This window comes from Oryx dammah, unplaced genomic scaffold (assembly GCF_014754425.2).
Source record: "Oryx dammah isolate SB20612 unplaced genomic scaffold, SCBI_Odam_1.1 HiC_scaffold_15, whole genome shotgun sequence".
Lineage (NCBI taxonomy): Eukaryota > Metazoa > Chordata > Mammalia > Artiodactyla > Bovidae > Oryx > Oryx dammah.
In genome coordinates, this window is record NW_024070199.1 from 39,399,360 (window position 1) to 39,416,018 (window position 16,659).

Sequence of the window (16,659 nt, forward strand, 5' to 3'; positions counted from 1 at the left end):
TTGGGCATTTTCATCTTGGGCATCTTCAGGTGCCAGTCTGGGCCCTGGATATCCACATCTGGGACATCAATGTCCACTTTGGGACCTTTCAGCTCTCCTTCAAGTGTTGGTGCTGTTACATCATACTCTCCTTTTACTTTTGGGCCTTTCACATGCAAATCCACGTCAGGAATGGAGAGCTTTGGTGTCTTGACACTCACTTCAGGCAGCTGAACATCAGGGCCTTTAAGGTTGCCTGCCAGGCCCCCGATATTGACATTTGGGGCATCCACACTGACCTTGGGCCCTGAAATACTGACATCACCTTTGGGGAGACTCACATCTGGCCCTTCCCCTTTGACTCCTGGAGTGCTGAACTTGGGCATTTTCATCTTGGGCATTTTCAGATTCCAGTCCGGACCATGAACTTCCACATCTGGGGCACTCACATCCACTTTGGGGCCTTTGACATCAACTTCAGGGACACTGACTTTCCCCTCTACTTTTGGAAGCATAACATCAACACCCCCTTTCACTTTTGGCGCAGCCACATTCAAGTCTACGTCTGCCATAGAGATACTGCAGGTTCCTGCTTTCCCAGAAGGACCACTAAGTTTGGGGCCAGTCATGGTTCCCTCTAGGCTGGGTGTCTCTATGTCCACTTTGGCACCTTTAACTGCCACTTGAGGGCCCTTAACATCACCTTGCACCCCAGGAGCAGAAACCTTAATGTCTCCTTTCAATTTAGAGGACCCAAGGCTCAGATCCACATCCTGCATGGAGATTTTAGGCTTCTGAATAGTCATTTCAGGAGCCTTGAATTTAGGACCCTTCAGCTTCCCTTCCAGATCCCCAGAAGCAACCTCAGGCAGGTCGACATTCCCAGAGACCCCAGGAAGCGTCACCTCACCTGTGGGCAGTGTCACATCAATGCCAGGCCTGTCTCCCTTAGAACCTGATACAGAGAACTGGGGGGCCTTCACCTTGGGCACATTCACTTTGCCCCCAGGCCCATGAATGTCAATGTCAGGAGCTTGAACTTCCACCCTGGAGCCAGAGATGCTGCCCTCAATTTGGGGCACAGAGATGTCCACCCCTAAACTCCCCTGTGGCTTGGCACCTTTCAGGCCTAGGCCACCCTCAATGGATGGCCCAGTGATCTGAGGGCCCTTCAATTTCCCCTCAAGCCCCTCAATATTGGCAGAGGGAGCACTGACTTTGAGCTGAGGGGTCTGGATGCTTCCACCAATGGTCAAGCCTGGTTTGCCACCTTTGTGCCCCACAGAGAGTTCAGGGGGGGAAACGCTCAACCCTGCCTCGGGGGCCTGGCCCTCAGGCCCTACCGAGACACCAAATTTTGGCACCTTCATGGTGGGAAATTTAATCTTCCCGTCAAGAGATGGGCCCTGTCCCTCTACAGCCCCGCCCCCAAGAGAGGACGAAACGTCCACCCCTGGGACTTGGATCCCTCCTTTGCTACCCAAGTCCAAGCCCTTAGCATCGACACTGACACCCGGGCTTCCCACCTTTACCCCAGGCACGGTGACCTGGATCTTCGAGTGGCCAGCCCCTGGCAACTCTGGGCCTGCAGCGGAAATGGACCCTGTTTGGATGTCCACGCTGGAGCCTGTGGTGGGAGACCCAGCTCCTGAGCCTGAGGGCAGTCTGATCACTGTCTTCCCAGGCTGGGTCTCCACATCCACAGTGGAGATTTCGGTCAATTCGTGCCGTGGGATCTTGATCTTGAACTCTGGGCTGCTGATGTCAATGTCCTTGGCGCCTTCACGGCTTGTCACATCCACAGTGTAGGCCGTGACCCTCCTGGTCACCGTGATGGTGCGGCTCTGGGTCTCCCCAGCGTCCCCTTCCGCTCCATCCTCCGACTTCAGCCGAGGCTTGATCTTCGTGGTGTAGATGCGCCGGTACTCCTCGTCATCCCCGCTCTGCAGAAACACACGCCCCGTACAGGTTGCAGCAGAGTCTGCGTGAGTGACAGACGCCTGGCCACAGCCCAGCCGACAACACGGTCACCTGCTTCCCAAAGAAGCCGGGATCGTTAGGGAGGGCCACGGAGCCTTCTGGGACCCAGCGTGAGGGGCTAAAGAGAGGGGCTGACAGCCACATCACAGGAAGAAAACAAATTACTTGGGGAAACTCTGGCAAGCAAAAGCCATGGGGAAGACTGGGGAGAGTAGACTCCTGGACACTGGGGCCTGGGAGAAGGATTCACCGCCAATTCTAGATTCGAGTCAGCCCATCAAGTTTCTCAGACGCCTCCCGGCGACCAGCTCTGTGCTGACTTAGTTCAGTTCTCAGCTCTCAACTGCCTGGCCTTGTTTGTTTAATCCAGAGGGGAGTCCTCTCAGGGACCCTTCGGACAGCATCGGTGGAGCCTGGTTGTGCTGGGTTTAACACTTCCACTTTGAGGGACTCATTATGTTAAATAAACAAGCCATCGGAAGGAGCAGAGTCCCTCAGGGACTTCGCTGCCCAGCCTCTGACTCACAGACGAGTCCAGGCCTCTGGAAGCAGAAAAATGATGTCTGGGAGGCAGAGCTGGGCACCGAGAAAATAATTTTCAAAGATCCTCGCAAAGCAGCCGACCTGCCTCCCGGCACCTCGGACCAGACTGATCAGTGGGTCCCCAATGAGAAGACCAACGGAAGACTTTTCAGCAGCAGTAGCAGCCACAAGTGAATAGGAGGAACAGGCTGGCTTGACAGAGAGCAGAGGGTGAGAGTGGGAGAGAAAAGCAAGGAAGGACAAGCGAGGCCCAGGAAAGGGAGCCGAGTGGCCAGAGGAGCTCAGGGAGCAGCCGGCCAGCCAGGAACTCACCAGAACCACTTCGGAGCTGTGGGAACTGAAGACCTCGTGGGTCCAGGTCTGGCCAGGCTCAGGGGACCGGTCCCCCTTGCGATGCAGCTTCAGGCCCACGGTGTGGTGGCCCATGGTGTTCAGCAGTTGGGTCACCTCACCCGACTGCAGGTTGTCAAAGTAGATGGTGGCACCCACAATCTGGTCCCCTGAGCAGGAAGGAGCAAGATGTGGGTAAGACCACCCAGAGTCTCGGGGAAACAACCCACAACCCATCACTCTGCACTGGGCCCTTGGGCTGATTCACAGGTGTGGTAACACCCATGGTAGAGATGAGGAAACTGAGGCAGGGAGGACAACTAATTGGCCCAAAGTGGCCAAGTTCCTGGGTGGTGGAGTCAGAACAGAGGACGCACAACATCTCCAACCCACGGGACCGCCTCCCACGAGGACTGTGAATGACCAAGCAACAAAGAGTGGGCAGGGGAGGGCAGGGCTTGGGTACCGACCATCCTGATGCCACTGAGACCGGGCACTCCACAGTCACCCACCCGCCTGTGCTGCCCCCCGCCCTCCCCTCCCCCAGCCTCCCCGCTAACGCCAGCACCGGCCCGCACCCCAAGAAGACTCACCCTCCTTAACCACCCCAGTGCGGGCCGCAGGGGAGTTCTGCATCACCTCCTGCACAAAGACGCCGTCATCCCTCTGGGTGATGGTCAGCCCGTGGGAGCCGCTGCCCTGCCAGTTGGGCAGCAGCAGCTCCCGGGTCGTCTCCTCCTCTTTCTCCATCTGTTTGGGGTAACAAAACAGAGCTCAGGGCAGTGGGGGTGCAAGGCCATGGGGGGATGAGGAGGCCAGGAACTGGCCCCCTTGGGAGTGGGGCACTGTCTCCAAGGTGCCGGCTTCTGCTGTGGGTGAGCTCCCAAGGCACAAGGGAGAAATCGGAAATGGGCCAGTGGATGCAACCACAACGGAGGTAACCAGCCCCTCACCCTGATCCACGCCCCTCCCCGCCCCATGCTCCGTGCTACAGCCTATCCAGGTCTCTACCCTCCCCACTCCCCACTCAGTCACCTCCCCCTCCCTCCTACTGACCTTAGCAGGACTTGGGTCAGGAGCCGATGCCTTGCCAGGAGCCCGCCCCTCCTTCCTCTTCTCTCCTCAGGATATCTCTTGGGAATCTCGGTCACACTGTCTAGGGGAAAGGTCACGATCAGGTTCTCATTCAACAGCTGGCTCACTTGCAGCCCCGCCCCAGCTGCTCTGCAAGAGAGATGGCTGGATGTCCTGTCAGCTGGGGCCAAACCAAAACCCCAACCCTGCTACTGTCATCAACTCCGTTCACATGTGACTCTCCAAGAATGGGATCATGGGAAGGGGCTTTGGAAGAGGCCAGACTCAGGTTCCAATCCTGGCTCAGCATCTCGCCAGCTGTGTGACCTAGGCCAAGTCACTTAACTTCTCTGAACCTCCATTTCCTCATCTGTGCAAATGGAGACGCTAAAGGATCCCCATGAGGGCTGAAGGAAGGAGAGCATGAGTGGAAAGCTCTGGCCCACGGGAGCCTCCCAACATCCACATCCTCACTGGGTCCCTTGGAACAGCTTCAGGGGGGAGATGTTACTGCCCTACAGCACAGATGGAGAAACTGAGATTTAGAGAGGCCAGCCGGCCGGGGTCCACCATAAGCGAGCAACAAGCTTGGGCTCTGAGCCTGTAACTCTTTCTTCCCTCGACACACCACATCCGGCGTGCAGCTCTAACGGGTGTGAGACACCCCTCCTCAGAGCCTCCAGCCCTGGGGGTCACGGGCAACCTGCAAGCGGGGCTGGTGGTGGCCAACAGTCAGCGACACTGGGTCACCCTGTCTAACCCGGCCTTGGGTCCAGGCAGACACTTGCCAGCTGGAGCTCCAGGGGCCCTGCTACAGGCAGAGGCTGAGCAACAGGAGCCCCGGGCCCCTCAGAACTGGCCCAAGCCCGAGAGGCTGCAGTGGTGCCATCTCAGGCACGTGCCGAGCCAGAGCCCATTGGGCTGCCCCGGCTGGGCCCAGAGCCAGGTCCCCATAGGTGAGGAGCAAAGACACCCTCCAGCTACAGCTGTTGGCTGCAGGGGGCACCCAGGGAGACAGCAGGCGGGCCTCCAGCCTCCAGCCACCCACACAAAATGGCAGCGGCAGCCACCCAGAAGCATGTCTGTAAAACCACGAGGGGGTGCTATTAAGTTGTGGAGAGTTTTGCCCTAAGCCAAAAACCGCTGACATCCAGAAACCAGCCAACCAATCAATTAATTTAATACATGCATACTGATCGCCCCTGTATCATTGTACAGACCGCTGCAGAGAAAACCAGAAAGGGATGGAGGCACTGAGCCCAGCTCTGAATTACACGCTCCGCTAGGCTGTTACCTAATGTCACTGATGTATCCTCCAGACGCACTCCACGGGCCACATATGGAGAGTTAAAAGACCTAGTTCCTGGAACTTCCCTGATGGCCCAGTGGTTAAGACTCCGAGCTCCCAATGCAAGGGGCCCAGTTCCAGCCCCAATCAAGGAACTAACCCACATGCCACATGGCAAAGCCAAAAAAAAAAAAAAAGATTTAGTTCCTGTCCCAGATATAAATTATGAGCAAGGTGCTCAGGGTGTGACTAATCTGGCCTCAGAATGTTCCAGAAGGTTTGGGAGCCTTCTGGAGGGGGGATGAAATCTAAATGGGATCTTGAAGGTACTGAGTTTGTCTTTGAGGATAAGATTTACGGAAATTCATGAGCACGTAGGACTTCCAATGTCAGGCAGATCATAATACCGATGAAGACAGCCACAGACACCCTGTTCCCCAACCACCTGCACTCGCTCGTGTGGTATTTATGTCAGCGCAGGTGCCCGCCAGGAGGCCAGTGGGCAACCTGCTGGCACAGGTGTCAGCTGGGGCAATCACCTCCTCCCTTCCTACCGGAAGTCCAGCTGACCCTTCCCACAGAGAAACAGCAAAAGCCGGGACTTCAACAGTCCTTCCCCCAGCCTCCAGCACTGAGTAGCCAGCCCGGCAGACAAGGGGGGAGCCAGACCTGGAGGGGAAGGAAAAGGCTTCCACCCAAGGGCCCTGCAGCTCCCCGAAGCCACCGAGTGCGCTGGCACCCTCTCTTCCTCCTTGAGCAGGGCCCCTTTTCTCAGCCTCGCATCCTGGTGCTGAGCCAGCAGCCAGCAAGGTGGGCAGAGAGCCAGCCAGCTCGCCCTCGCCCACATCTCGGCCCCACCCTCCCTCCTTCCCCAGTGAGTCACCGTGGCTGCAACAGTTCCAGACACGCCAAGGGTCACACCTAAAACCCGCTTCATAGGCCAGACCCCTGGGTGCCAGAGGGGCTGGGGCTCCAGGAAGAGGCAATGGGCTTCCCTGCCAGCTGCTTGGCCCAGAGCCCCCCGCCAGGAGCCCCTGGAAACCCAAGGGGGAGGCCCAGAAGGGATCAGCTACATGCCTCCACCCCAGGGGCTGATGAGGAGGACATCATGAGTGAAGAAGGGATCACAGCCCTTGAGAACGGGAGGCGCTGGACTCGAGGCTGCAGGTTGACCCTGGCGGGGCACCCGCTGGCTTCCCAGCCAGGTGGGGCTGCCAACCACCCTGCCTGCCCTGGCTCAAGCCTCACCTCCTGGCACAGCCAGGCAAGACTCCCCTCCCCTCCCCTTCCATCTGACCTGGCGAGACACAGGGGTGCTGACAGGGAATTCGAGGCCACAGTGGCAAGGGCCTATTTTCTGCACTTGGATCCCAGCCTGTGGTCTCCCCCACCCCTGGGGCCTGTACCAAACCCAGGGGGTCCTTCCTTCTTCTCCCACATGTCAGGTGAAGCCAGCTTCCCTGGGGTCTAGGGGCTCCACCCTGCTGCCGCCCAAAGCTGTGTCTTTGGAGCCTTGGGGAATTCTACACATTCCTCAAGTGTCAGAGCTGGAAGAACCCTTAGGCCACATGTGGCTCCTCTATCCGCGGGATTCTCCAGGCAAGAATACTGGAGCGGGTTGCCATTCCCTTCTCCAGGGGCTCCTCCCCACCCAAGGATTGAACCTGGGTCCCCCTGCATTGCAGGCAGGTTCTTTACCATCTGAGCCACCAGGGAAGCCCTAACTTAAATTCAATTAAACATTTGGCCCGTAGGTTGTAGGAACTACATTTCACGAGCTCAACAGCCACGCATGGCTACCACATTACAAGCGCAAATACAGAACACTGCCACCACTGCAGAAAGTTCTGTGGGACGGCACTGCCTGCTATTGACAGATAGGGAGAGTGAGGTCTGGAGCCCCGAGAATGGGGGAATGCTGGGGCCCTGGAACGCCCAGGTCTGCCAGCTCCCCGCCGGCACCTGAGACCAGCTCACAGCAACCTTTATGGTGGGAAGGGCTGGAGCGGAGAGCCTCTAAGGCAGAGGGCTGCCTGGAGGGCAAAAAAAGGAGCGACGTGGCAGGGACACTCCAGCTTCAAGGCAGAGAGGACACACACCTGAGGCTGCAAGGACAGAGTGCAAGCAATTCAGGCCAGAAGCAGCTAGAGAAGAACAAAGCTGCCCTGATGATTCAAAACCACAAAGAGGATGTGCAGCAGGGTTCTGCCCATGCCATCTCTGCAGATCTCTGCCCTGGGTGGGCAACACCCAGGCAGACCCAGGAGAAGACCAGGAAGCAGACCCTTTGCCCGGGGAAGAGGGTCCCAGCCAGCTGTGACCCCCTGGAAGGGCATGTTCTCCCACTGGTCCCAGGAAATCCCTTCTGCCCAAGAGCCAGTGTGAACACAGCCAGGGAGGGGGCGCAGTGGAACTGCTGCAGCAGCCAGGGTCAGTGTCAAGATGACAGGAACTGACACACACACACACACACACACCCTGAGAGTCAGGTCCGTACGCCTCAGTGCCTCCACGCGCCACACCTGAAGTCAAGATACACAGCAGAGGGACCCGGGTTTACGCATATGCCCACCACAGGCAGGACGTCGAAGGTGACACGCCAAGACGGAAAGAAGCACGCCAGCCTGCAATGGGAAGGACACAGACAGCGACGAAACTTCTACCCAGCACACGGGCAAATTGACCCACCAGACACACAGGCCCCGGAGAAGCAGTACCCTAAGGTGAGAACAAGATGACTCACAACCAGAGCTGAGACTTCCACCAGCCAGAAAGCCACGAACACACATAGAGTCAAGGAGCAGGGGCTCGGATATTCAGAGAAAAGAGAGACACACCCAGAGAGCCATCTACTCTGGTGAACACTCACCGGGCAGTAAAGAGGAAGAGAAAGAGCCACATTAAAAGAAACAACCCCTCCCAAGTGAAGAGAAAGAATTCTGTCAAGCTCCCATAGCGCCCCAGGACTGTGCTCGTTCCATGCCTGGGGTCCCCTTTCTTTCCCAAAAAAACCCATGTGATTAAGAATTAATATCCTTATTTTAGAGTGCAGAAACAGGCCCTGAGGTTAAATGACTTGCCCGAGTATGAGACAGAAGTGAAATGCAAGCCCAGGGATCTCTGACTCTGAGGCCAACCAGTCTTAACCAGGGAAAGGGATGAAGACACGAATAAACACAGACACAGGATGAGAAACCACAGAGAAAGATGCACAACGGAGATACCCAGGCGAGAGAGATCTACATGGAAGGAGGCCCAGTGAGAGCTGGAGAGACACACCCACAGGGAGGCGGACAGGCCTCCAGATTCGTCCAAAGAGAGATCCACAGAGTGGGACCAGGATGCTTCAGGGGACATTAAAACACAGGAAAGAGAGGGCTTGAGGTTCGGGTAGGGGCGGGAGACCCCCAGGAAGCAGTGATGCCCATCAAGTGTCACAAGCATAGGAGGAAAGGTGAGTGTCCACCAGCCGCTGTGCCCACACACCAGCCTCGTCCCGACCTAGCTCGGAGACCCCAAACCCAGAATGGGCAGAGCCCCAGGTATCCCAAAGTCCAGGATCTGAGGGTCCTTGTGCTTCTAGGCTCATGAGCACTGTGTCCCCAGGACTCAGAAGTCCTGAGCTGTCCAAGAACTCAGCTCACCTGGAGACTCTCTGGACCCCAGCAGGTGAGACCAAGAGACAGGCCCACCTGGAGACAGGCCCCGACAGGTTAAGGCAAACACTCCCACTCACTGGGAAATGGGAACAGCCATGACAGGCAGAGGCCAGGTCAGAGGACAAGGAGAAAGAGAGGGGTGGCCTCTCTCCTGGGTGCTAAAGCTGCCAGACCTCGGTCTGAAAAAAAAAACCTGTCCCATTCTAAATGGAGTAGATCTGCGCAGTTATCTCCCGAGTCTACGCTGGCACCAAGAACTCTGAGGTCAGCTGATTCTGGGCAGCGCAACCCCAGGGGCACTTTCAACTTGGATAGGGTGTGTGTGTTGGGGAGGTCGAATTATCAGCGAGAATCTGACCAACATGTTGCAAGACACGGGCAATATGGGCCCTGGCGAGATGATCAAAGACGACCCACCCAATGCATACAGAGACACTCCTGAATCCCCAACCCCTCGCAGCCCAGAGCAGGCTCACAGTCCCTGCCTCCACCAGCTCACAACAGACTCGAGTCTGGCCAGCCCCAAGCCCTGTCCATCGTGGAGGGAGCCTGCTTCTGTTAACCTGGTGTCCAGAGTCTGCGTGCACCTTCGAGCTCCTCCCTGGCTGCCTGGGCCATCGGCCCCTCCCACACCTCCCACCAGGAAGAAGTTTCTCCAGCCTCATCACCCAGCCCTTTCCTCCCCTCTAGTTCCTCCCCCTGGCCCCTCACCACCATGCTGGAGTTTCCTCGCACCTCGGCTTCCAGGGCAGCTCCCCACCCCCTACCCCTGGGGGCCAGCTGCTTCCAGGGCTCGGCTCAGCGGTCTTTCTCCACCTCTGTCCCCTGGCCCCTCACACTTCCCTAGCCCCAGCGCTCCAAGTTCAAGCTTCCAGCCAGAAGAGAGATTCTATCTTCCTTCCCTGACCCAGAGGGACTTCCTTGTGGGACTGGGAAGTTCTTGGTGGGGGGTGGCGGGGGGGCTCTAGGGCAGCTTTACATTCCCCATGCGAACAGTCCCCACACCTGGCCACCTCTCCAGAGAAGAGTAGGCCTTGACCCAGGACGGCTAGGATGAAGACACCAGCTCAAGGATGTGGGGTGGGTGGGTGGGAAGGGCCCTGCTGAGTTGAGGAGGGGTGAGTTCACTCCCTCGCCCAGTCTCGCCCTGGGGGATAGATTACAGTTTGGGAGCTACCACGGCCCAGCTCTCCGCCCAGCGGCTGGGCCCCGCTAGTACAGGGGCTCCAGGCCAGGCCGCTCGGCCCAGCTGCCAAAGAGCCACCCCCAGCCCGGCCAGGCACTTCCCCTTCCCCTAGAACCTCCGCTCCGGCCCCCGGGGGACAGGGCAGGATGCCCCTCCCTGAAGCCTCCATCAGCCACGGCCTCATGCCCAGGCCTGTGCTCAGCCTCCCTCAGGCCTCTGGACACAAACTCCAGGGCCTAGAACCGTCCAAGACGGAGAAACTCACTAGAGTCCTTCCCTACAGCCCCCCGCAGTCCCCATGAAACCTCCACCACCACCAGGGCAGAGTCCCACGGCTACCTCCTGCCCCCTATGCCCCAGATGCAAACAGAGGCGACACATTCAGGACAGGCCTGCCAGCCAGAGACACCCTCTCACAGGTAACAACACTCATTTCTCAGCTCTGACGCGAGCAGTCGAGTCTCAAGGCCACGGTGAAACAGTGACTCCAGAGCTGGGACCTCCTCTACAACAGCCCATGTGGCCCTCTGGAGGCTGAAGGGAGGAAGAGGGGGTCCATCAACACACACATTCTGGCTGAGCCCACTGTGGCCCACCCAGGAGACCCCCCACTCCCCTCACTGTGCCTCTTAGGCCCACTCAAGCCTGGAGGAAACCAGTCAGCTCGGGAAGGCCGGGAGCCCAGCGAGATGGTCAGAGCCTGGGAGAATGCCAGCTCCCTGGGAGCCTGGATGAAGCCCGTCGGGGGGGCAATGGGAGAGCAGAAAGCCTAGGGACCACCAGTCCATTCCCACCCGCTCCAGGGGCGACCCCCCTGCCTCGTGTGCACATGCCCCCGTCAGCCCAGATCCAGGGAGAGAGAAGAGCTGGGGTTTCCTGGGTGTGGTGCAGAGGCGAGAGTCAGCAGGGGAGAGTTACCTGCAGGAGTCGGACTAGCTCTCCCAGTCTTCTGCCTGACCCCAGGCGGTTCCCAAGTGCTGAGGAAGGTGATGGCCACGCCCCAGAGACCCACGCACTCCTCCAGCTCCACAGCTTCGCCCCAACCTCTCAAACCAGCTCCTCAGGCTCGGGGTGGCCTGCTCGGCCAGGGCCAGCCAGCCCCTTCCAACTGAGCCTAGGAATCCAGGTCGGAGGTGCCCGGGGAACCCCCAGCCAAGGTCTGCCTGGGACGAAGGTGACCCCGGAACCCCCCCCAACCCATTCCCTGCCCTTGACCCAATGATGGCCGTCTCCCTTCACAGGTCTCCCAGGAGTCACCCCCACTTTGAGCCCTGGACCTGCAGTTACATCCCCCTCAACTGGCTGACTCTGCTCCGTGGGTGGGAGAGGAGCCAACCAGAGTCTGGCTGGTTCAAGTCCTCAGCTCTTCACAAAGTTGCCCCGACAAAGACCCCCGAATCGCTGCTGCGGGCCCCCCAGCATCTGCAGTAAGCCCCACCTATGTGGCTTCTTATGTGTCCTGGTTCCCTGAACAATGTCCCTGCGTATAACCTTTAAGGACAAGGCTCTGGGGAGGGCCACAGACACCCTCCGATCCCCGTGGCCAATACTCCAGACCCTTTGTCCTCTGCTAGCCCAGCTCTCATGCCCCCACCCCCCCTCCCCATCCTCTCCCCCGCCGCCCTGACCTCACCCCTCAGCCGAGGGCTCCCTTTTCTCCCCACTCGGCATAGACACCCCAGTCAAGGGCTAGCCCAACCCACCATCCTTGGGGGCCGAAAAGAAGGAAGCTTCCTCACTGAGCTTCAGAAAGGAAGTGAGTGCCACACCCTGCCTCAGGGATTTCCCTCCTGGGGGCAGAAGAGAGGGAGCACCAAAGGAGAATCTACTCCCTGAATTAAGACTCAGCCCTGGTGAGGGGGCCTTAAAATGCCTTCCAATGCACCTTCAACTTCTCTCCTTTCCCCTGACTCCGTTGCCTTCTTCTATCACCGCAGCCCTCCAAAGCATCACTGTGTCGCCCAAAATCAACCCAGTCTCTCTCATGTTCTAGGCTGTGCAAGACAGGGCACACGATCCCTGCAGTCAGAGGCTGGATCCTAGTCGAGGAAACTGTTTCAGAACCCGGAGGTAACTCTCTGGGTCCCTTTTCCTGCAAAGGTCCAGGACCTGCTCTAAGGACCTCGCTTGCACGGGAGGATCCCACGGTGCCCTTTCAGAGATCCACTTCGCAGGACAGGGCACCCAGCAGCAGGCTCCCTGGGGGCACCTCACCACCTCCTGGGTGGCAGCCACGCCCTGCGAAAGGCACACACGAGGCTCCCAATTCTCCGGGGCCACAAAGTGCAGAGGCGCCAGTGCCCCGCCCACGTAGTGCAGGGGTCCAGTTAGATGCCCCATCTGCCCATTCGGCTCCCCTCCCATCCACAGAGCAGAGTCAGCCTTGCTCAGACCCACGTGTCCCTGGTGGCTAGCTACGCCAAAGGGCTGCGCCCCCGCATCCCGGGGCCCTGGCACTGCAGGGGGCACCGAGCCCGCCAGCGGAGGGCCAGCCCTCGCGCCCTGCACACCCTCTCCCGTCATGGGAAAGCCTTATATAACACAGTTCTCCGAACACACCCTAAGCCCGGAGACTTTCCAACTCCCCAGCAGGACCTCGCCCCTCCGCCGTCGCCCCAAGAGCGCGCCGCGGGAGCGGAGGGGTCCGAGGAGGGGAGTTGAGCCCTCCTCCTCCTCCTCCTCCTCCCGCCGGACTCCGGCCCCCGCCTCCCACACAAGCCCCGTCGCCCCCCTCCCCTTTACCCCTCGCCACTCCTCCCCGAGTTCTGGTTTGAATTAGTCACCGGCTCCAACCACCACATTCCTCAGGCTGCTGGCGCCGAGCCAGGCGCTGGGGCGGGGGCCATCCCGCCCGGACGGGTTTGGGAGTGGGGTTGGGGAGAGAGCGCCGCCTCTGAAGGGGAAGGGGCGGTCCCGAGGGCCGCGCCGCTGCACAGCCCCACTCCCCGCCCACCCCCAGTGCAAGAATCTCCCTAGTTATGTCCCCCACCCCCACTCCCACCCGTCCCGCCGCGGGGCGCGCTGCAAACTTCCCGGCTCCGCCGCCCTAGAGGAAGAAGGGATTTTTTCTGGAGCTGGGAACACAGAGGGGCAAGACTAGGGCGGGGCAGCCGAAGGGAGGCTGAGGGGCCGCCAGGAGCCAGAAAGGGAGAGGCTAGTGGTGCAGAACTGGGTGGGGCCCGGAGGACTCGGGACGCGAAGTCAGGGGCGGAGGTGTGGGGCGCGGGGAGGGACGGCGGACGGGGTGCGCGGCGCGGGGGCGCAGGGGCGCCGGGAGGGGCCGAGAGGCCGCGCCGCGATCTCGGAAACTTCTCCAGTAAACACGGAATAGGCACAGAGCAGCTCGCCGAGCCACCGCCCCATGGAGAAGGAGGGGGTGGGACAGGGCTACCGGGCAAAAAACCGGAGCCCGGCCGTGCAGCAGGGACAACGATCAGCCCTCGAGAGACAGACGGACTGGAGCAAACCGCGCCTCGGAGCGATTTTCCGACTTTGCCCAACTTGCGCCCCTTCCAACGCCCCAACTCCAGAGGCGGAGCTCCTTTCCCAGGGCACTACGCTTGGCCTCCCGGTGGCGGCCCGGGGCTGCCCACCTTGCTCCAAGTTGAGCCTTCACAGTGACACCCACCCAAAGCGCCTTGCCCAAGTCCTGCCACCCACCTCCCCTCCCGCGTTCCCGGCGTCGCGTTCCCCGATCGCGCCAAGGTGCGCAGGAGGCCCCTACCTGCGCGCTCAGCCCCAGGGCACAGCCATAGCCGGCGCGGGGCCCGAGGTCGCGGTGCTGAGGGTGCTGCAGGCGGCGAGCCCCGGTCGGGGCGGGTCCGGCAGGGCGGGCGGTGCAGTCCCCGCGGCGGAGCTGCTCCGAGTGGCCGGGCCCCTGCGAGCGGAGGCGGCTCTTGTAACTCCGGCTCCAGCGGGCGGGTCTGCCCCGAGCTGTGGGGAGAGGGCGGGGCCGGGCGGGGCCGGAGCTGGGCTGGGACGGGCGAGCCGGGCCGACCCTGCTGGGACCCGAGAGCGGGCTGCTGGGAGGGCACCGCGGGCGCGGGGACCCGGGGGCGCGGCACATCCGAGGTGCTGCCTTCCCCTGCCCCCATCCACTGCCCACCCTGGCCCCGCCGGGCCTGGATTTGCCCCCTGACTTAGGCGGGTGGCTTCTTCTGCAAGAAACTCTTGGAAGCTGGACCTGCGAATCAGCCCATTTTGCAAGAAGGACCCATGAGGTCCGGCGGCTGGAGGGGCTTAAGTGATTCAGCCGCGACCTCCAGCCTGACGCGGACCTTTGAGTTTTCTCTTAACGCTGCCCACTACCCTTCTAATTCTAGGCCCCAGGTTCTTCACTTGGTCCTTCACGCAGCCGCGCCCACTTCTCGCCCTCCCTCTTTCTAGGCGCCCCTCAGCCCCTCCCCGCCCCCAGAACGGGCCTGGAGACGCTGGCCCCACCTGCTGGAGTCAGGGTCACCAGCGCCCCACGCGCCACCGTGCCGCTCTGGCCGCTGCAGCGACACGGGAGTCAGGCCTGCACCCCTTGGAGGAGCAGAGTCCGCGCTGCCTACCTCCCTGTCCCCCACTTTCCTCTGTTTCTGCTCGGACCCCCTCCTCCACCGCCCCACTCCCCTTGGACGCTGAGTTTCCAATTTTACAGCCATTTCCCACAGCCACTTCTAACTACACGGAGATTTTATTAAACATTTAATGACGGGGTGCGGGGGGACCTTCTGGCTTCACCCTCATTCTCTTCTCCCCCATGAATCCTCTTATCCTCCCTTCTGGATGGCCACTCACTGCCCACGTGGAGCCAGTTTTTCTTTCCTCTGGAATGCTGGGGAAGTGAGACCCCAGGCTGGAGACCTGAGAAGACCTGGCCTGCTGTACCATCCTGAGTGGGCTGGGGCTGAGACCAGCGGCCCTGTCCTCTGAAATGGCAAACATGTTTACAGGCTAAAAATACCCAACAGCCAACTCCACTGCCAGCCCTGGGGGCTGTGTCCCAGGTCCAGTTACCGGCATAGAGTACAGGCGTGGGGGAGGGAAGACCCAGCCAAAGGAGCACAGAAAGGTGGAGACATGTGTGTAGACATTCAGACCAGCACAGACATGCAGAGACACATAGTCAAAGCACAGACTTGGGCACTGGCAGTCTCTCATATTTTCTTTCTCTCTCTTTCTCACACACACACACATACACACACACACATTCACACACACACACAGTGACTCAAACCCAGAGCAGAGGCAGTTCCACCACCTGTATCACAAGCAGAGAATCAGAAACCCAGACTTTTAGAATCACCTCCACCTCCACTGTGGTCTGCTCCTCTTTCCCAGCACCTACCTTATTTAAAGAAAAAAAAATTCAACTTTGGGATGCTTTAAAAAAATAAAACCAACAGCTAATTATTTCCGATATCAATGTTTTTTTAAATTTTATTTCATATTAAATAACATGTATTCAGTTTTTAAAATATAGACCAAGAATACAGATAAAGTGGCCTGTGACCCTACAAGTCTGATTAATCCTTGTTGCTGTTTCAGAGATAAAATCAATACCTCTATAGGGTGAAGGACGTCAGTACAGAAAAGCAGAACAGTAAAAAGTAGATGATTCCCTCCACCCCTAAGCTAGTCCCTCTCCCCCAAAACAACCACAGTTAACAGTTTATCAGAGGAGTGTTAACTTTACGAAATGAATCATTTGGTTCCTTGAAAGTGTGAGGGTTTCCAATGCATGTTAAAATGGGAGCTGATCAACAGCTAGGTTTTTCAGAAAGATAGCTATGATATGACATATGCCACAAAGATAGGGGGTCTGCACAAAGGGCCATGGGAATTTGGAGGGAGGGGCTGAAACAGGAAAGGAAGAGTGTGGAAGGGTGTGGATATTGCGCCTTCAGCTCAGCTGGGACTCCCTCAGCCCCCCAGGCGTGAAAGAGCAGAGGCTGGTGTCCTGGGCTCAGAGCCAACTTATCAGCTCCATTGTTTGTTCTGGCCACCCTCTTGGTCAACAGAGAAGAAGGCAGGAGAGGCCGGTCTGGGGAGCAGCTGCAGAGCAGGGATTACTGTCCAGGTACTTGGTTCAGGGGCACGAGTGTCAGGATACCTGGTGGGAGGTGGTCCTGGGGAGTGGCTCCTCCCCTGCTTCTAGGTGAGGAGGATACAGAAGGGGTAAACTAGACTCTGCCCCCTAAAAAGCCAGGACCCTACTTGCTGCACCAAAGCTGGCAGGGAAAGGGGATATTTTCAGCAGCCTTCAATAGTGCAACTGGAGACACAACACTTTTAGAGATTTCTGCCACCCCTTCTCTTTCTGCCTACTGCTGTAGCCCCCACCTTTCACCCCTCCTCCCCAAGAGCTACCTTCATGGTGATCTTGTCTGACACTGCTGTAGGCACCTTGTGTGTCAGCCCATTTACTCCTCACACGCAGGAAGGAAATGGTCCGGAAGAGGGGCAATGATTTACCTAAAATCACATAACCTTCAGAAGCCGGACTCAAAGCTCCCTTCCACATCTAAGCTCCAGGAGGGCAGGCACTGTTTGCTTTCTGCTGTGTACTCTGTGTCTACAGCAGCGGCTGGCACCTGGCAATCACGCCAGAACACTTTGCTAAAAAAGTGAATGAA

General features: G+C 58.8%; 1 protein-coding gene across 7 annotated transcripts in view; it reads right to left on the reverse strand.

The window, feature by feature from the left end:
- The window catches only part of AHNAK (AHNAK nucleoprotein), an 81,934-nt gene extending 67,989 nt beyond the window's left edge, over nt 1-13,945 (reverse strand). For 2 of the 7 annotated variants that reach the window (XM_040256018.1, XM_040256017.1), the window contains exons 1-4: nt 13,764-13,945; nt 3,889-3,988; nt 3,426-3,582; nt 2,815-3,002 (exon numbers count right to left, since the gene is read on the reverse strand). In XM_040256018.1, coding sequence (XP_040111952.1) covers nt 2,815-3,002; nt 3,426-3,582 — 345 coding nt within the window. In that variant the 5' untranslated portion in view covers nt 3,889-3,988; nt 13,764-13,945. Of the gene's footprint in view, nt 1-8; nt 1,923-2,814; nt 3,003-3,425; nt 3,583-3,888; nt 3,989-13,763 lie in introns of all 7 variants that reach the window. The other 5 variants (XM_040256012.1, XM_040256014.1, XM_040256011.1 and 2 more) reach the window with 5 other exon arrangements.
- Between the last annotated feature and the right edge of the window lie 2,714 nt (nt 13,946-16,659).